Here is a 17,669-nt window from a genome sequence, read left to right on the forward strand (position 1 = left end):
AGGAGGGAGTGTAATGTGCACAGAGAGGAGCAGACAGTAAGGCAGGGAGTGCAAAGAGAGAGGAGGAGAGACAGCAAGGTCAGTAGGAGGAGGAAACAGAGAGACAGCAAGTAGAGGATGAGATAAGAAGGCTAGGAGGGAGTATAGTGTACAGAGAGGAGCAGACACAGTAAAGCAGGGAGTGCAAAGAGGAGAAGGGCACGATGGAGGAGAGAGTAAGGTGGGGAAGGGGGAACAAGAGACAGCAAGGCATTACAGGGAGGGGTGAAAACAAAGAGTAATGTTCAATTAACAACCTTTCAGATCTCCTAGAGCAGCCTATGTTACGCCAGGTACAGCTAGTGTGTATGTGTGTGTATATGTGTGTGTGTGTATATATATATATATATATATATATATATATATCAACTGTAAATATTCCTGTATATTCATTTTCATGTCTTAGACAGGTCTGCAACCCTGTCTTTCACCATTATCACCCAGCAAACAGCACTTCCACTGCAGCAAGGGATTCTGGGAAATGACATGCAAATGAGCACACAGTGCCACTTTTTATCTCATGCTCACATTACATGAGCAACCCTTAGCCAATGCATGCTGCTTTAAACACAGCTTTTAAGCAAGGACTTGGGAGATGCAAAGTCAGTTAACCCACTCACATATATATATATATATATATATATATATATACACACACACAGTATAGACACACACACGTGGTGTGTACATATACACAAACGCATATTCAGGCACTGTATATGTATGATTTTTTATTCTTTTTTGTTTTTCTTCTTACAAAATGACACTTCAAACAATTCAAAGTATCATGTGAAACATCCGAGACATAATTAAAAACAGAACATTTGCAACAAAGGGCTTGTCCAAACAGGGAACAGTTTATGTGAAATGCTCAATGTGAAGCCTCTTGTGAGATGAAACCTCGACGATATGAAAATAACTGATTTCATTTAGCCTTGAAGTCTGAACTCCCGGCCTGCGTTTGCAAGATGAATATTTTAATTCGCTGTTTCAATAGTTGGTATACTCAATGCTACTCTGAATTACAAACACAGAGTGTGATGTGGCTGAAAATCAGAGGTCAACAGCATTCTAACCAGCCAGCGAAACGTGTTGGGGGAAAGATTCAATACAACAATGGAATGGTGATCCATTCACGCGTTTCGTTGAGTGAACTTTTGTTTATAGAGAATAAAGAGAATAAATAAGGAGGAACCAGGAAGAGTTGACCCTGGTGGGCAATATAATTAACTGAAATCTATAGTCCCTTTTAGGCATAGACTGCTTGACCTGTTATTTACCAAAATAATTATACTGGGTTCGTCAAAGTAAAACATTCCCATTGGATTCCTTTTGTTTATAATTATAGTGATATTTTGCATTAGTTTTCCCGCACTCCTCATGGACTATAGTGGTTAAAATTCTGTTTATTTTTTTCTGTTAAAATACCACGTTTTGGTATTTCACTGAATTGTGTATTTGGGGTCGACATCTGCATAGCACAAAGGAGCAGGATTATGGTTTAATACTTTAAGTCTGCATTTCCAAACTTTAAGCACGTTTTAGCCTAAACATATTCTGTTGATCTAGTATATATATTTTTTTTCATTAATAAAATGTCGTAAAAAGGTATCTTATATATGATGGTGAATTATTATGTAGATGACAGAGGTAATTTATCAGTAACTTAGCTCAAAAACCTGGCACCTGTATTATATAAACAATCCCATGCAAACACCATTTCTTTGATGAAGTTGGGAGACAATGACAAACAGCATCAATGTATCTTCTTGTGTCTCCATGTAACCTCAGAAAGAACTTCTCTTGGCCTCCATACACCATAGTAAATATGTATGTATAGATCTTTATTTGTATGGCGCCATCCATGTACTGTACATAGAGCTTCACAGCAATAATACATGGGACATAATAATAATACTAAAAGACAACATGGGAATAAGGGCTTCAGACCTAAAAGTAATCTTTCGGAGAAGGAGTCTGTAGGACACAGGGAGACGTACGGTATTTAAGGGAAAATAAAGTTGGCTTTTATGCAGTCTTTTAACAGTACAGCTTTATATCAGCATGCATAACAAAGAAACAGCCTACCCCTTTGTAAGGGCTTACTCACACTTCCCCAGTCCCTATCTGCAGGGCTGGGAGGAAAGGCCTCTTACCAACCTCTAATCCAAAGTCCAAAGAGGTACCTTTAAGCAGGGGGTCTTTCCCTCAGTCCGGGTCTGGGTTGGTGTCCGTGGGGTGCACCCTCTGGCAGGTTCCAGAGTCCACTGTGTCCTGGAATAGAGGGTCTGGTTCCCTGGGATCTCTCTGATAGCACACACCTCCTTAGTGCTAGAGAGATCCCCTACAGATTAAGCAGAAGGCTTTTCTATCTGACTGATGAGCCAGGTAGAGACTGGCTAATTGTCTGTAGCTGCAATTAACCAGCTCCCTGCTGGACTTATAAGACAAATACAGGCTTTTTATTGGCAGCCCTACTTAGACAGGAGTTAAGGCCTTGTCACAGAGTCCCTGCCCCGAAGAGCTTACAATCTAAGTGGTTAGTGGAGAGAACTTACAGAGACTGCAGGAGGGTGTATTAACCCCGTAGGTGCCCCATGATATAGCTACCACAACATGAGGCCTGGCACTCCCGAGGAGAGATCCCAGGATTGCAATGTGCCTGAAGGGCTATTACCCTTGGGTGCCGCAAACACTCCACCACTCCAAGAGTTAAAAAGGCAATCCAAGCGCTTTTTTTCTGCATTTCTATTTATTTTTTTACACAGGATTGCAGCTAGGGGCCTGCGGAGCTGAACCCCATCAATTTCAGCTCTGGTGACACCCTGTTTCCAGAGATACATACCGCAGTTGGAGGGTGCCGGTAGCCGCTCCGGCTGTGTAGCAGGGATCACGTAATGGCCGCTTTTCAACGCTCCCGCGTCCTGCGGGCCAGTAGGACGCTGTGACATCATCCGGTGCAGCTTCCTATTGGCCTCTCGTGACGCGGGAGCTTTAAAAAGCAGAGCGATACCGGCACCCCATTTGGAGGCAAGTATCTCTGGAAATGAATGGGGTTCAGCTCCCTAACTTCAACCAAGTGTAAAAATAAATAAATACAATAAATCAATGTTTAGATGTTTTTATTCCCCCTTTAAAATAGCTACAGCCCAGTGTGTTTCTTGTTCCCCTTTTGTCACCGTTAAGACCTGTAGCCTACAAGTCTGACGAGTGGCCAAAGGGGAAACAATGTTGAAAGTTGCCACAGGAAGCTCTCATCTTTATTGCTAGGAAACGATCCCACATACCCACCCAGGGAGCAGGCCTCAGGAGAAGCCCCGTGCAGGCTCAGAATCATTTCTCAGTGGGAAAGACTTGTGAAGCTTGAAATGCAGTTTCCCGGCTTTAGACTTGAATACGTGGCCGACAAATGCCTAATGATGGCCATGAACAGGAAAGCAGCTCAGCCTGAACCTCTCCAGCTATAGTCACTTTCCTTTCAAACCGAGCAATTTGACAATTGAAGCAGCCGTCCTATTTGAACTCCTATTCAATATGCGGGGGGAGTCTGCCCCTTTGCTCAAGAACATTTCAGGCGCGTTAAAATGAATGACGGCCGTTTCCCAGCATAGTAAATAGGTGAATTAAGCTCAAGTGCAAAGACCTTTTTCTGACCGCAGTCGCCTTTACCTTTTCCGCTTTCAATGCTAATCCCGCACTTCACTTGCAGCTTGCAACTGCAGAAAGAAACGTGTGGAATATATGTTGCCGGAACGACTAAGTATGGCTACCGTTGCAGTGCTCAGCTCTACATTTTTACCTCTTTTACAGCTGGGTCGTGTATAATCTGCTGCATTCTTTAGACATAACAGGCACCCAGCAATAACCATACACACCTTTGGCTTTTAGGCACATTGACATGTGCCACTTACATGTAGAACCTTGCATAGGCTCTGGGGATAATTATATATATATGCCCAACTGCCCATTTAGCCTGTTATTGAGCCGAAATCTCTCGTTGAAGCCAACAAGAGATTTAATCCAATAATGGCAAGAACAGCGGCGTATACAGAATATATAGAATTACCCCATTTGTCTTATGCCCATACAAGCCAGGATGTAAATAAACACTGGGGCTATAACCAGTGAAACCATTATGTATTCCTGGCAAAAACCGCAGGGCGAGTAAGTAAGTAGTGTGTCCTTCATTCGCGTTAACGAACTCCTTTTAGTATATTCTATGGTATTTGCTGTTCTGTTTCTTGAGGTTTGGTCATTGGCTAATGAATATACCTAAAATGATAAAACTAACAATACACATATGAAACCGGGCTTTTTATAATTGAGTGTTTCATTGTGTGTCTCTAAGGCAGTGTCTTTAAACCAGGGTTCCTAGGAACTCTTGGGTTCCGTGGACATTCTTAAAGGGTGCCCTGCAATTTTCAGGTCATTTGAAAATTCTACCAAATACAGAAGAATTTACATTGCATCTAATCTCAGACACACTATGAGAGAGGGTTGGGGTCATTTACAATGCATCTGATCTCATATACACTATTAGAGAGGGTTGGGGTTCCTTTCAATGCATCTGATCTCAGATGTGCTATTAGAGAGGGTTGGGGTCATTTACAATGCATCTGATCTCATATACACTATTAGAGAGGGTTGGGGTTCCTTTCAATGCATCTGATCTCAGATGTGCTATTAGAGAGGGTTGGGGTTCCTTAAAATTCATCTGATCTCAGACGCGCTATTAGAGAGGGTTGGGGTTCCTTACAATGCATCTGGTCTCAGGCGCACTATTAGAGAGGGTTGGGGTTCCTTACAATGCATCTGGTCTCAGGCGCACTATTAGAGAGGGTTGGGGTTTCTTACAATGCATCTAGTCTCAGACGCGCTATTAGAGAGGGTTGGGGTTCCTTACAATGCATCTGGTCTCAGACGCGCTATTAGAGAGGGTTGGGGTTCCTTACAATGCATGATCTCAGGTGCACTATTAGAGAGGGCTTTGTGAATCTGGTAGATGGGAATTCCTTTCACCCATGGAATTCTGCAGATCAGCCTCAAAAAGGCAGGTTCAGGTTTTTGTGCTATTACTTAAAATCCATCCAACGGATTCTGAATCCGAAACAGCAAACGTAATTAATATGGGAAGAGGAGTCTGGCTGTCACCACCACTCATACTAATATATATATATATTTATTTTTTTTAAACTAGAAAATAATATGTAACAAAATACAATAAAAAAAAAAAAAGTCACTCCCTTCCCAAACCCCAGCAGCACACCCTCTCCCTTCCCAAACCCCAGCAGCACACCCTCTCCCTTCCCAAACCCCAGCAGCACACCCTCTCCCTTCCCAAACCCCAGCAGCACACCCTCTCCCTTCCCAAACCCCAGCAGCACACCCTCTCCCTTCCCAAACCCCAGCAGCACACCCTCTCCCTTCCCAAACCCCAGCAGCACACCCTCTCCCTTCCCAAACCCCAGCAGCACACCCTCTCCCTTCCCTCACCAGAATGAGTGTGCAGGCAGAAAGTGGCAGTATTTCTATCTCCTGTTCTCGGATTCAGATTAATTCAGATTTGAATTTAAGTTGAATCCGTCTACGGATCCTTTCAAATCCGTGCAGTGGATACCAAACAACGGAGTTTGAAGATTCCAGGCGGCCTTCCAATGACGTAATCCGATGGCGGGTTTCATTACGCGGATCGCATTTGACCGGGAAAATCTGTGGGTCAGATTCATACAGGTTGGCCCTTCTCTAGAATGTTGTCTTTACTGGGAACTTGACGGTCAAACCCCAGATCTTCTAAAACAGTGGTAAACATGATATACTACGAGGGCCACATTTTACCCACAGCTGCCTAAAGTCAGCTTGCTGGTGAAGGCTTTCCCTCTCTTTTTCTTACACTGGGAACTAGTATTTGCCAGCGCACTGTCATAAGCACCTATGGAAGTGTGGAGAACCAATGGTAGTGTGGAGAACCTATGGGAGTGTGGAGAACCTATGGGAGGGGGAGAATCTATGGTCCATGCCAGCAACATCTCTACTCGCTGTGCACTGGGGAGAGAGCGGGAACAGGATGCTTGGGTGGCCAATGGTTTGGGGACTGCATGTAACGAGTGCTCACCACAAAGAAGACGGGATCGCAAGGCTGAAGTGGGGATGTTGGTAACCACCAGCCTACAACTGGGCAGCCTCGTCCGGAGTGCAGAGTGGTAGTCGTGTAGCTGGGTCAGGGTTGGAGATGTCAGAATTGTCGAGGTACTTGCCGTGGTCTATTATTGGAGAGATCGGATAGTCGTTATGCGGTGCCGGGGTCCAGGGGTATAGAAGGTAGAAGTCCAAATGCATGCTGAGGTCAAAGGTCAGAGAAGCGGAGGTCCAGATACAAGCCGAGGTTAAAACAGGAACAGGATAAGCAAGACAAGACAGCAACAGTGCAGCAGGGTGTATGAGGCAAACACTAGTACACAATCAGAGGTTTATGCTCAGCCAGTTTGCAGCAGGACAGACAGCCAATGGTAGGGCAGCACACAGCTGCAGGGTAATGACCAAGAACCGCCCCTAGACATATTCAGTCCACTGGTAAACAGGGGCGGGGAGAAGTGCAGGTGGGGAATAAGTGCTGATGCAATTAACCCAACGTGTGCCCAAGGTAGCGCGGCGCCTGCGCGTAGCTTGCGTGCAGTGCGCCTCACCCATGACATAACGAGGGAGGAGCCTGATCAAGGTCCATGCGGTGTCCCCCAGCCTGGCAGAGCGGTGCGCATTAGGCGCTTCGTCACGGGGCGGAGCCTAAGCGCGGGGCGTGCAGTGTCCCTCAGCCTTGTAGTGCGGCGTGCGTCACCCGTCACGGGAGCAGGACCGACGGGACAATCCTTACACTGCAGTGAAACCCCGAGGACCGCCTGTTGCCCACCAACGTTGTAAACAATAATAACAGATTGGTTGCGGTATAAGTGTTAGACCAATTGCAATTGCGCAAAAATAAAGAGTTATTTAATATGTAACCATTCTTGTATGACAAGCTGCAAAACCAGTGAAAAATAAGCACACCATTTGTGATGCTGGCCTTTCATCCACGATTGGTGGATCCCCTTCGAGATTTCAATTGGGTCCACTTTTTAAGCCCACAGACTGGTAACATGGCATTAAGGCACAGATGTACAAAAGGGTGCTAAGCGTTAGCATGCCTTTACTGCCCGTCATATGAATGGGAGCTGAGTCGTGTTAAAGCTTAGCACCCTTTGGGGTATCTAGGTGTAAGAGTGGAGGTCTCTGTATGGGGACAGAACATTAAATGGCAGTGGCTTTAAACTGTCAGGTTAAACGGAAAGGTTACAGACCTCATTCATGTGAGTTATTCACATGCCTCCCACTGTAGTGTGAAATCTCCTGACAACATCACAGCTGAGTCACTGGCGTTCTGTCTCCCTCCTGCCGTCTTTGACAAACGCAACTTGGGGATAAAAGTTTGTTTCAGACAAATTAATATAAAGTAACTTTTCTGCCAGGAAATTAGTGCCTTTCTTTTATCATGAACAGTACACTCCTTCCCCAACATGTTTTTTTGAGATGGCTACAGTACAAACATAAGTGTGTACTTCCCTACTAAGGCAAAGCATGCTGGGGAGCAGTGTTGGTCCTTTCTTCCATGTAGTAAAATAACAGAGAGAGAGGGAGTGGGGGGTATGATAGCTTTTATTGGACCAACAAGTAGTTGATATGTTACAAGCTCTCAGACCTGATGAAGAACCCTGAGAGGTTCGAAAGCTTTGTAACATTTCACTATTAAGTAATACCTTCTTCATTTGGACCAATAAAATATATTTTAAAGCCGTTGTCCACACTGATGGACATTTTTTTTGTATGGCATTTTCAGAGACCAGTTCTTGCACTTTCCACACCTGTTTTTACTTTTAAAATCTGAGGCTTCGTTCTTGAGATGATAGAGTTTGAAATATTAAGTGTCCAGGAGGCTGAAAGGAGGTTCGCTTCAGAGCTTCTCGCAGTCGAAAGGCTACCATGGTAACCCCAGAGTCGAGAGATTAAGAAACCCCTGTTTTTTAACCCTAGAAAAGCTTTAATAAAAAGTAAATTAAAAAAAGAGCGGGACATGCTCAGGGGGCAAGATACTAACATTATAGGCAATCAACTTATACAGGCTTCTGGGGGATTGCTGCTTTAAAAACAAGCTTTTGACTCGGGTACTATTGAAGTACCTTTTCGCACATGTGCAACTGGACTAACCAGAACCTATTTCACGAGGAAGAGACGGGAAATAAAAGTACAGTCCTTTCAAGTATATCTAACAAACGTTGTTCTCTTTCAAACCTCTCATTACAACTCGCGTTACAAGCATTGAATCATTAGACATAAAAAAATATATGGAAGCTACATATAATGCATGGCTACAGTAAAAGTAATTTTGGCATAAAACAGATGCACAAAAGTATAGCAAATTCACGAGCGCCAATATAGAAAACCAATGTTTGTGTGTTTTGCGTTGTGCGTGTCGACTTTTTTCACAAAGAAGAAAAAAAAGGGCGGTGGGTGGCGTTAGAGGCGGAGTTCAGATGTTGCCTGTGACGCACATTGGATGTAGCCAACTTTATCTTACTTACTGATAACGCAGAGTGCCGCATTATAACGCAGAATATCACAGAGCTTCCATAGGATTCCATGGCAGTGATACCGCAGAATATCACAATATATCCCACTATAACACGCCAGTGCTTAAAATAACCCGGTCAACATCTGCATGTAAATCGTACTGTATGTGATAAACACACACAGTCCCTGCAAGCTCAGAACCCAAACCCACCACACCGTACAGCAGCGCTGCGCAAACGTTTGCAGCTGCGCCCCCTTCCTGGGAGCCGCAGCGTTCGCGCCCCTCCTCCCCCAGAGGCACGGCTTCAAATGACGTTGCGGGTCACTATGACGTCCTATGACGTGTGACGTCACATGACCCCGACGCCGCGTTGCCATGGCGACGCGTCGCCGAAGACCCGGCTGCCAGTAGGTAAGTGAGGTTACAGAGGCCTCACGCCTCCCCCGGCATTAAATGAAATGCCCGGGGGAAGAGCGCGGGGCCTCTAACAGCCCGCGGCCCCCCCCCCCTGCAAATTCTCCCGCAGTTTGCGCACCGCTGACATACAGTATCTGTGTCAAAAGGATGGCTACTGGGATTGTGAGCAGATGTATATACACTGTAACAAAAGCCCCAGTGCTACATCCAATATGACAAATTATATAGTTAAATACTTATCTGTTTTTCTCTTCATAAGTGAGGGTCATTTAGTTAAATTCTTTCTCCTATCCCCCCAATACAGGGAGACCTGTCTTAATAGACTGCTCATTCACAGGGCCATGACACGACCTGCCATTTACAAAGTGGGACGAGTGAGCTTCAAACCAAGTGTCATATTAAGCTTCGAGCGTGCGTCCCTTGTGTGCGCCGTTAATGTGTCAACCTTTTCCGACGAGTGTTTCTTGGCGTAAAAGACAAATGCAAGTAGACGCAACCGGCGTACTGCGTTCATCTGCAGGAACATGACGCACACCATACATGGAATAAAAAAATATGTAGGGGCATAATGACATACCAACTTAGATTGTAAGCTCTTCGGGGCAGGGACTCCTTTTCCAATGTCTACTTGTATGTATGATGTGCTTATTCCGATTAGGTCACGGGTGTTACTGCTGTAAAGCACCAAGCACATGGATGGTGCTATACAAATAGAGATATACGTACATACCAAAAGATACCGCTAATAATTTTAGGTAAGGATTTTTGGACTTTTTCAAATCAATAGGAAACACAAGTGTTTATACAGTCCACAGCCCGCAATGTTTCCCGCGATCATCACTCATTAACTCTTGTAGCTGTCGGTGGTGGCCATGTTGTTTTATCCCAGGGGAGCGGTCAATCAAAAGGCAAACTAATTTTTGTGATGAATAGAAACAACGGAGGCCTCAGGGGGATTTCTTTCTTTAAAATCTTGATTCCCCCGCCCCAAGTTATTAGCTACGCTATGCATCAACATCTTGACTACCAGAGGGAGGTGCAAATGCATTTCGGATCTTTCTAGAACCGAAGGTTGTAATATATCAGAAATATTCAATATATCAACAAGCACAGGAGTTCAATCTGCCCTTTTAGATTATATAAATTGTAGATGGGCAAAGGTTTTGCCATCATTCAAATTGCATATTCTTTATTTTTTTTTTAAATTTTATTTGAGGGTTTTTTTAAAGCCATTAGATTAAAAAAATTGGAATACTTAAAAGTGTACAACAAGCGACAGAGAAGCCCAATGCTACATCCAATATGACAAAAATACACAGTAAAATACTTATATATTCTCTTTAGTTTAACCCTTTGGCCAAAGCGTTGTAAGGCAGACCCTGTTCACAGGTCCTAACACTACATGATAAAATACTAATATACCTCTATTAGGATTAAAATTCTCATTTACCTCTATTAGGAGGAGAAAGACCACAGTGGGTCTATATCCAGTAGAATGAAAGGACCTACTCACTTGGGAAGAGGGGAGGGGCGAGCTTAAAACCTGGGAAGGAGGAGCCACTAACCTCCAACAGCTGAGACAGCTGAGAATAAGTGTGTTTTTTGAATACTTAAAAGTGCACAGAAAAAACTTTTATTTGGAGACGGAAGTTCACCCATGTTTGTGATTTTACAGAATTGTTCCTTAAAAAGGTGTCAAAAATAACGTGTCCCAAATTTACACAGGTTTATCCATCTCTAAAAAAAAATGATGTCAGAGTTACACATCAAATACATTATTTCCATAGCAAAGGAAAAATGAGGAAGCCTGAGTATATTTCACTTTTTTTTTAACGGAAATTCGCAATGAAGCCAAAACATGTTCTTTTATATTCCTCGAGAAGCTTATTCTGTATCTCTTCTTTGTAAAGAAAATCTGGCTCCTGATTTCGTTGTTGTTTCTGAATGTGAGTGTTTGGTTTTCCTGTGCGTGTCGTTTCTTGGCTGATTTTCATGAATCTGCTTCATTCCACTTGGAGATTGTAAATCATTTCTCATTTCATATGCACCCCTAGCAGAACATCGTTGGAAATAAATTATGATAAAGGCTTCGTGCAATCTTTGGGAAGCGGGTTTTTCTTTCAGCTGGCAAAGTGACAAAAATCTGAAAATATTGAAAAATTAAAAATCAAATGACTTGCTAGCATGCTATAGAAGATAGATAATGATAAAAGATAGGTCCCCCAAACCTCTATGTAATACAGTACTCAAAACCTCTAGGGAGTCTGTGTAAAAAGGATTGTAAGCGAAACGTATTCACTCTGTTTCCTATAACACCATTGTCATTATCTTACAGTGGTTACAATGCAAACAAGGATTCTGGGTAATAACTTGCAAATGAGCATACTGAGAGTGTCACTTTTAGCTTCCGATCCATTTTAAACATACACTCCCTAGAGCAGAAGTGGCCAACTCCAGTGCTCAAGAGCCACCTACAGGATATCCCTGCTTCAGCACAGGTGGCTTAATCACCACAGCAGGTGATTACATCTGTATTTTTATCTTATAATCTTTTCAGGGCAGGGATGTCTTTTCCTGATGCTTAGCCTAAACTTGATTGTGTTATCCCTGCCTGTATTGTAATGTCTGGTCTGTAAAGCAAAACATACACAATTGACGCCATATAGCGTAAACAAGATAGATGGATATATACGTTGATAGTGGAATGATCTTTGATGTGTTTCAAATCTTATTTAAACCCCTGAAGAAGTCACTTCTCACTTTATTTCCCTGGGTCTCGGGCACTCTATTTGATTGTGAGCAACAAAGATCAGCCATTCATTGGCGTTAAAAATACTGTCCAAAGCCCTGCATGTCCTGCCCGTACTATGTAATGCTGTCATTATTAATGTAAGCGATATCTTGTACGTCAGTGGTTCCCAACTCCAGTTCTTACGGTCCGCTAACAGGCCAGGTATTAAGGATATCCCTGCTTCAGCACAGGAAATTCACTCAAAATGATTAATCCACCTGTGCTAATGCACTTTGAAACCTGGCCTGTTAGCAGTCATTGAGGTCTGGAGTTGGGAACCACTGCTGTAGGTCTTTTGTGATGGGCAACTCCAGTCCTCAAGGGCCACCAACAGGTCAGATTTTAAGCATATCCCTGCTTCAGCACAGGTGGCTCACTGAGTTGCCAAGCTGAATATCCTCTTTGCAAATATACCAGTTCCAAATGAGAAAATATCCACTCTCTCACATGCAATGTCTTGCATTGCACACACAGCGCGTCAAGCACCACTCAAATTAATTGAAATATCTTCTTGTTTTGCAGGCCCAAGGACTTAACAGATCAAGACCTGAGCAGACCAAGTTCTTCGTTGAGTGCTGGAGGGAAAGATTATGGAAATAATGTGGGGGCCCCAGAATTTGAGAACACAGCAAAACAATCTGAGCTGAAGCTGGGAAACATAACTCCAACGCTAGGGAGAAAACGTACTCCACCAGCAGAGGACACATTCTCGCGTTCTTCATCTGCTCTCTCTGAGTTTCTGGATGAGCTAAGAAAGAAGAGGGCTTCTGAAACAGACCAGGCATCTCTAGTTTTAGAGGATACATCTTCACTGCCTATTTACCGAACAACTGGGGCGTCTTCTCTGAGACGTTGCACAACACTGAAGGATGACGATGAGGAGGATTTCTCTCTTGCACTTGGGAAACTCTCAGAAGACAGCAGACCTTCTGCAAGCCAAGGATTAATGCGTTCTTCAAGTCTTCGGAGCTTGCCGTCTGAAAATGCTGATCCTACGCTCTCCCCAGCTATTAAACGAATGGCAAAGTTTGGCTCCTGTGAATCTCTCCACCAACCTCAAAGTAATGAAGGCATCAAGCAAAGCTCTTCTACATTAGGAACAGACAGTGGTCATTCTGTAAGAGTAAAACCTTGGAGAAGGTGTCTCGAAACATCAGTGGAAGATACTGCTGAAGACGATTTTGGGAAACAACCTCTTGTATTCCAAAACAAGCGCTTTTCCAAGTTGATCGATGAGGGGAATGAGGACAACTCCTCAAACTGGAATGTACCAAGTCTCAGTTATGAGAGGAAATTAACAGGAGATTCGGATGACATCCTCCCTGCACTTCGAAAGGCTCAGTCAACACAGAACTTATCCAGGTATTCTAAGGATAGGAAAGAAGGCCAGCGACCACTCAGTGTCCATTTTGGGGATCTACCTTCATATGAAGCCAGCCTTTCCTCCAAAGGTTTAAAAAGTGCCTTAAAGAAAAGTTCAAGCTTCGGGGAAGATCTAGGGAATCTGTCCGATTCATCATCATCTTCTGGTTCCGTGACCTCTTGCAAAAGTGCTGATAGCATCAAAAGCAGGCCTCGGGTTCAAAGACTGGAAGGAGAAGGCTATTCTGGGAAGACGATGACATCCGAAATTGCTCAGGAAAATAAGAGGCCTGAAGCAGAAGGCAAAGAAGATGATGTAAATAGCATAATGATGAAGTACCTGCGGAAAATAGAAGAGGAGCAAGGTTAGTACGTGCTAACTTAGTGAAGCAGCAATAAAGATATAGACATGTAGCAGGCTTCCTTGTTCCCCCAGATAACACAACATATCCCATTATACAGTAGAATATCATAGAGTTTCCAAAGGATTCATGGCAGTGTCGGTGTTGAACATCACAACTTATTCCACCATATCCCAACAGAAGGGAAGCCTGATACATTTGTACATACAGAAATTAGTTTACTTTTCATTTTATAAATTTACTTTCTTGACAGGAATCAATTTTAGCATAAAAATCACGTGCTTCTGCATTAATTGTCAAATCATTTTTATTTTTATTAATGCATTTGAATGATAATGCCTTGGATAAATATTAACAGTAATGTGGAGCAATGACATACTGGACTGACTCCTAGTACTAATCGGTTCAAGTATTTAGTCTGCAGTGTTAAGCATCAATATTTAATTAACAGCTATTACAATCAAAGAGCAAGTCACAGTTAACCGATCATCGGCTCAATAACGGTGAGTCCGACCAGTTGAAGTTCTCTAAATGTAGTGAAATTGACATAATCAGTCGCCCTCTGGTTAATCTGGGAACATCTCATCAAGAGCAGGAAAAAGGCAGAGTAAATGGAACATGGACCTGCAAAATTGGACCAGGTTTGAGAAGGAGTGTAAAGCTACTTCAGATCACGGACCATGTACTTATGACAGAAACTAGTGACCTTGAATTACCTTGAATAAGTCAATTTGTCTGCCTTTTTAATGCACCAGATTGTAAATTCAGTGTAATGTCACTGCTGTGAATCTACTGTAGTTCAATGTTTCAGTGTTGGCTGACCTTGGTAAGACACCTTATTTCCCTGTGGCTTCGGTCAAACTCATACACTCCGCTAGCTTGCTTGAGCTCTTGCTGCAGTAGCACAAGCGATGTGTGGTCATAGTGTAGGAGGCGATTGGGGGACTTCGTGGGGGTGTGGCCATGACATCACGGTGCGAGTTCGCCGTGATTGGCTGAACCGCTCCGCCACTTGAAAGGACATGTCTTGTCTTTTCAAAATGCGGTCGCTCCGTCGCACACGCGCGCAATAGGAGCAGCCTCAAAAGAATCCTACACTTTGTGCTTGGTGCGTGCGCACACTATAAGCTCAGCCATTGACTCCAAAAATCTGTTATAAGCTCTTGAGGACCGGAACTCATTGTGCCAATTCTATGTTCAGAGCTGTTTAAATTGTCAGTGCTGTACAAGAAAATATATTATTAGTACTATTATTTTTTATGAAACAAGAGACCATTGGGGCAAAATAGAGCCAAACACAACTCCACGCATAATGGCATTGAAGACAACAAGAGTTTTTCTCTTCAGGGTTCTGTTCTGACCCAGTTTTGCAGTATGCAGTATGCTTGTACTATATGTAGTGTTCATTATCATAAATAGCACAACACAAGGCATATTTGGGTTACCCATCAAGGATAGATGGAGCTGTAACTCCCTGCACTGCAAGGTGTTGCTAGCCTCAATGACAGGGAAACGGTTAACCATACCCCATAACCAGATATACAAACATATCTGGGGTATAGAGCTCAGAGCCCCCCTATCCCAAATGAAGAGATCTACATTCTGTAAGTACAAATACTGTATAGGATAAAGAGTCTGTCGTTTAAATTTAGCATAGGTTGAACTTGGACGTACTGTGTGTCTTTTTTCAACCTTATGTAAGTATGTACAGTAACATTCCAGTGAACGGGACTAGAATACTCAAGCCCAGGGAAGATCGCTTTGCAGCATATTAAATAGGCTCCTGATATACACAATGCAGCCGGGCTTGGGACAGCCTCCCTTCGTGGTTACAGATGTGGCCATTATTATTGCCCTTCTTGAGACATTAACGTTATAAAAAGAAAAACATTAAATGATGCCCAGTGGCGCGTCTCTTTGCGCTCGTCAACCTCTGTCTCCATGGCATGGCGTTAAATGAAGCGCCAGCTTTGATGCGTAACATGACATTTATGTGGTGCAATAATGTTAGCTACATCTGTACCTTAGTACCACAGCTCTTATATATGCACTAGAAGATAACTAAAGTTATCCCCCTACCCTAACCACTAAAACCCCTAAAGTTATCCCCCTACCCTAACCGCTAAAAGTCCTAAAGTTAACCCCCTACCCTAACCACTAAAACCCCTAAATTTATCCCCCTACCCTAACCACTAAAACTGCTAAAGTTATCCCCCTACCCTAACCGCTAAAACCCCTAAATTTATCCCCCTACCCTAACCACTAAAACTGCTAAAGTTATCCCCCTACCCTAACCGCTAAAACCCCTAAATTTATCCCCCTACCTTAACCGCTAAAACCCCTAAATTTATCCCCCTACCCTAACCACTAAAACTGCTAAAGTTAACCCCGTACTCTAAAACTTGCTTATAGTAGAAGCGGGCGGGGGGGGGGGGGCGGAGCGGCAGCGGCGAGGCACCGGTGGTTACTTGGCCGCGACCAAATATCCCATTCCTGAAATGAAATGCGGTGTGACAGCTTCACAAAACATTTGCCGTCACTGAGCAATTTGGAAGAAGTATTTGTTTACATTTTGAGTTTATTCCGCGTCGTTTTCCATTTCTTGTCCATGTCATTAAACCTTTTCGTTATCGGGAGCAGGCCGCCAAGACCAATGTTAGACGCCTCATTGGCCAACAATGATTTTGCCCAATGGGTGCAGACATCTACACTATCTGTATACACCCAAACACGGAGGGAAACAGAAAATGCCAGAGCAAAAGGATTTAACCCTTCATTTGCAGAAGCCCATACAATGCTACGCATTTATCACGTAGAATCATTGATACCATAATCACACTAATACAATTAGGGGGTTAGCAGCTGAAACTGATGCATTTACCAACTGTAATTGCAGCCTTTTCTGGGGTGCCCCCAGGGTACCAAGAGCTGCAGGCAGGTTCGGTGAGTATCAAGGAATCTTTATTTACGAGTGCACAAGGAGATGACACATCAACAAGCTGTTTCAGTTTGTCATTTCTATAGCCCTCCTGTCAATAATTCTTTCACACAACTGATACATTAGCACAGACATACACACTCTGCATTATACCGTTAACATCTATACTAAGACCTCTGTAGCGTATCGTGAACATAACACAATGGTACACGCCAAAACTAAACTTCTATGTTTATAGCCTTCAGGAAGGTGTTTGTGTCTTTTCTCTTCCCGCAATGTAAACATAGTCGGAAGCGTTGGTAATGCACGTGGTTCTTTATTGTAGAACGTATTATACAGTACTTTCCTGTAATGTAGCACAACAACTGCTTTTGTAAGGCATTTCAACCACTAGATTGACATTTCCCCCCTGGAAATACTACAGTGGTGGATTTACTGTGCATGCCAGTCTTCAATGTCTCAACGTTTAGTCACAGACAAATAAAACACGTTGTAATAACAACGTTACTGGATTCCTTAATATGTTGGATCAACCATTAGGCTCATTTAATTTCATAGTAAATGAAGGAAGCATGTATTTGCAATTAAACTACCTTGCCTTTGCCAAAGGGTTCATAAGTACAGCTCAAACCCCCTTATAACGCTGTGCTTGGGGTCCTAAGAATCACATCGCGCTGTAAGCGGATCACGTTAGAAATAATGTACAGTTGTATGCATTGTACAATAAAGTATTTAAGATGCCAATAATCGTGTTGTAAAGTATTCATAAATACGAAAATTGGGAGCCACCCCTGCATCGCGTTATAAGCGGATTTGTGTTATAACGGGGTTGAACTGTAGAAGGAGGGAAGAGGGGTGGGCACCTTACATGTGTAAGGTCTTTTCAACAAACCATCACCTCACACATTGGGGAAATCAAAGCCATCTCACTCCTGCTAACCAGGCTTGCAAACGAACTTTACAAAATGATTTACAAATACTAGCGGTACATCCATAAATCACCCAGATCTAACCCTGTCAACATCTCACTTCCATTGGTGCATTTTGTCCCCATAGGGGAGACCCCATCTTTAAACAAGTAGTTGAAAAGCTTTAACCCATGCACCATTACGATGCTTTGTGCCTAAAAAGATAAAAGTTTTCAGCCCATGTCGGAAAAGG

General features: G+C 43.3%; 1 protein-coding gene across 3 annotated transcripts in view; it reads left to right on the plus strand.

Annotated features, from left to right (window-relative positions):
* MYO18B (myosin XVIIIB) overlaps positions 1 to 17,669 on the plus strand; it is a 345,583-nt gene that overhangs the window by 316,618 nt on the left and 11,296 nt on the right. For all 3 annotated transcript variants that reach the window (XM_075568956.1, XM_075568957.1, XM_075568958.1), the window contains one exon: positions 12,369 to 13,573. In XM_075568956.1, the coding sequence (XP_075425071.1) occupies positions 12,369 to 13,573 (1,205 nt within the window). The remainder of the gene's footprint in view (positions 1 to 12,368; positions 13,574 to 17,669) is intronic.

The sequence above is a fragment of the Ascaphus truei genome, chromosome 13, assembly GCF_040206685.1.
Source record: "Ascaphus truei isolate aAscTru1 chromosome 13, aAscTru1.hap1, whole genome shotgun sequence".
Taxonomy (NCBI): Eukaryota; Metazoa; Chordata; class Amphibia; order Anura; family Ascaphidae; genus Ascaphus; species Ascaphus truei.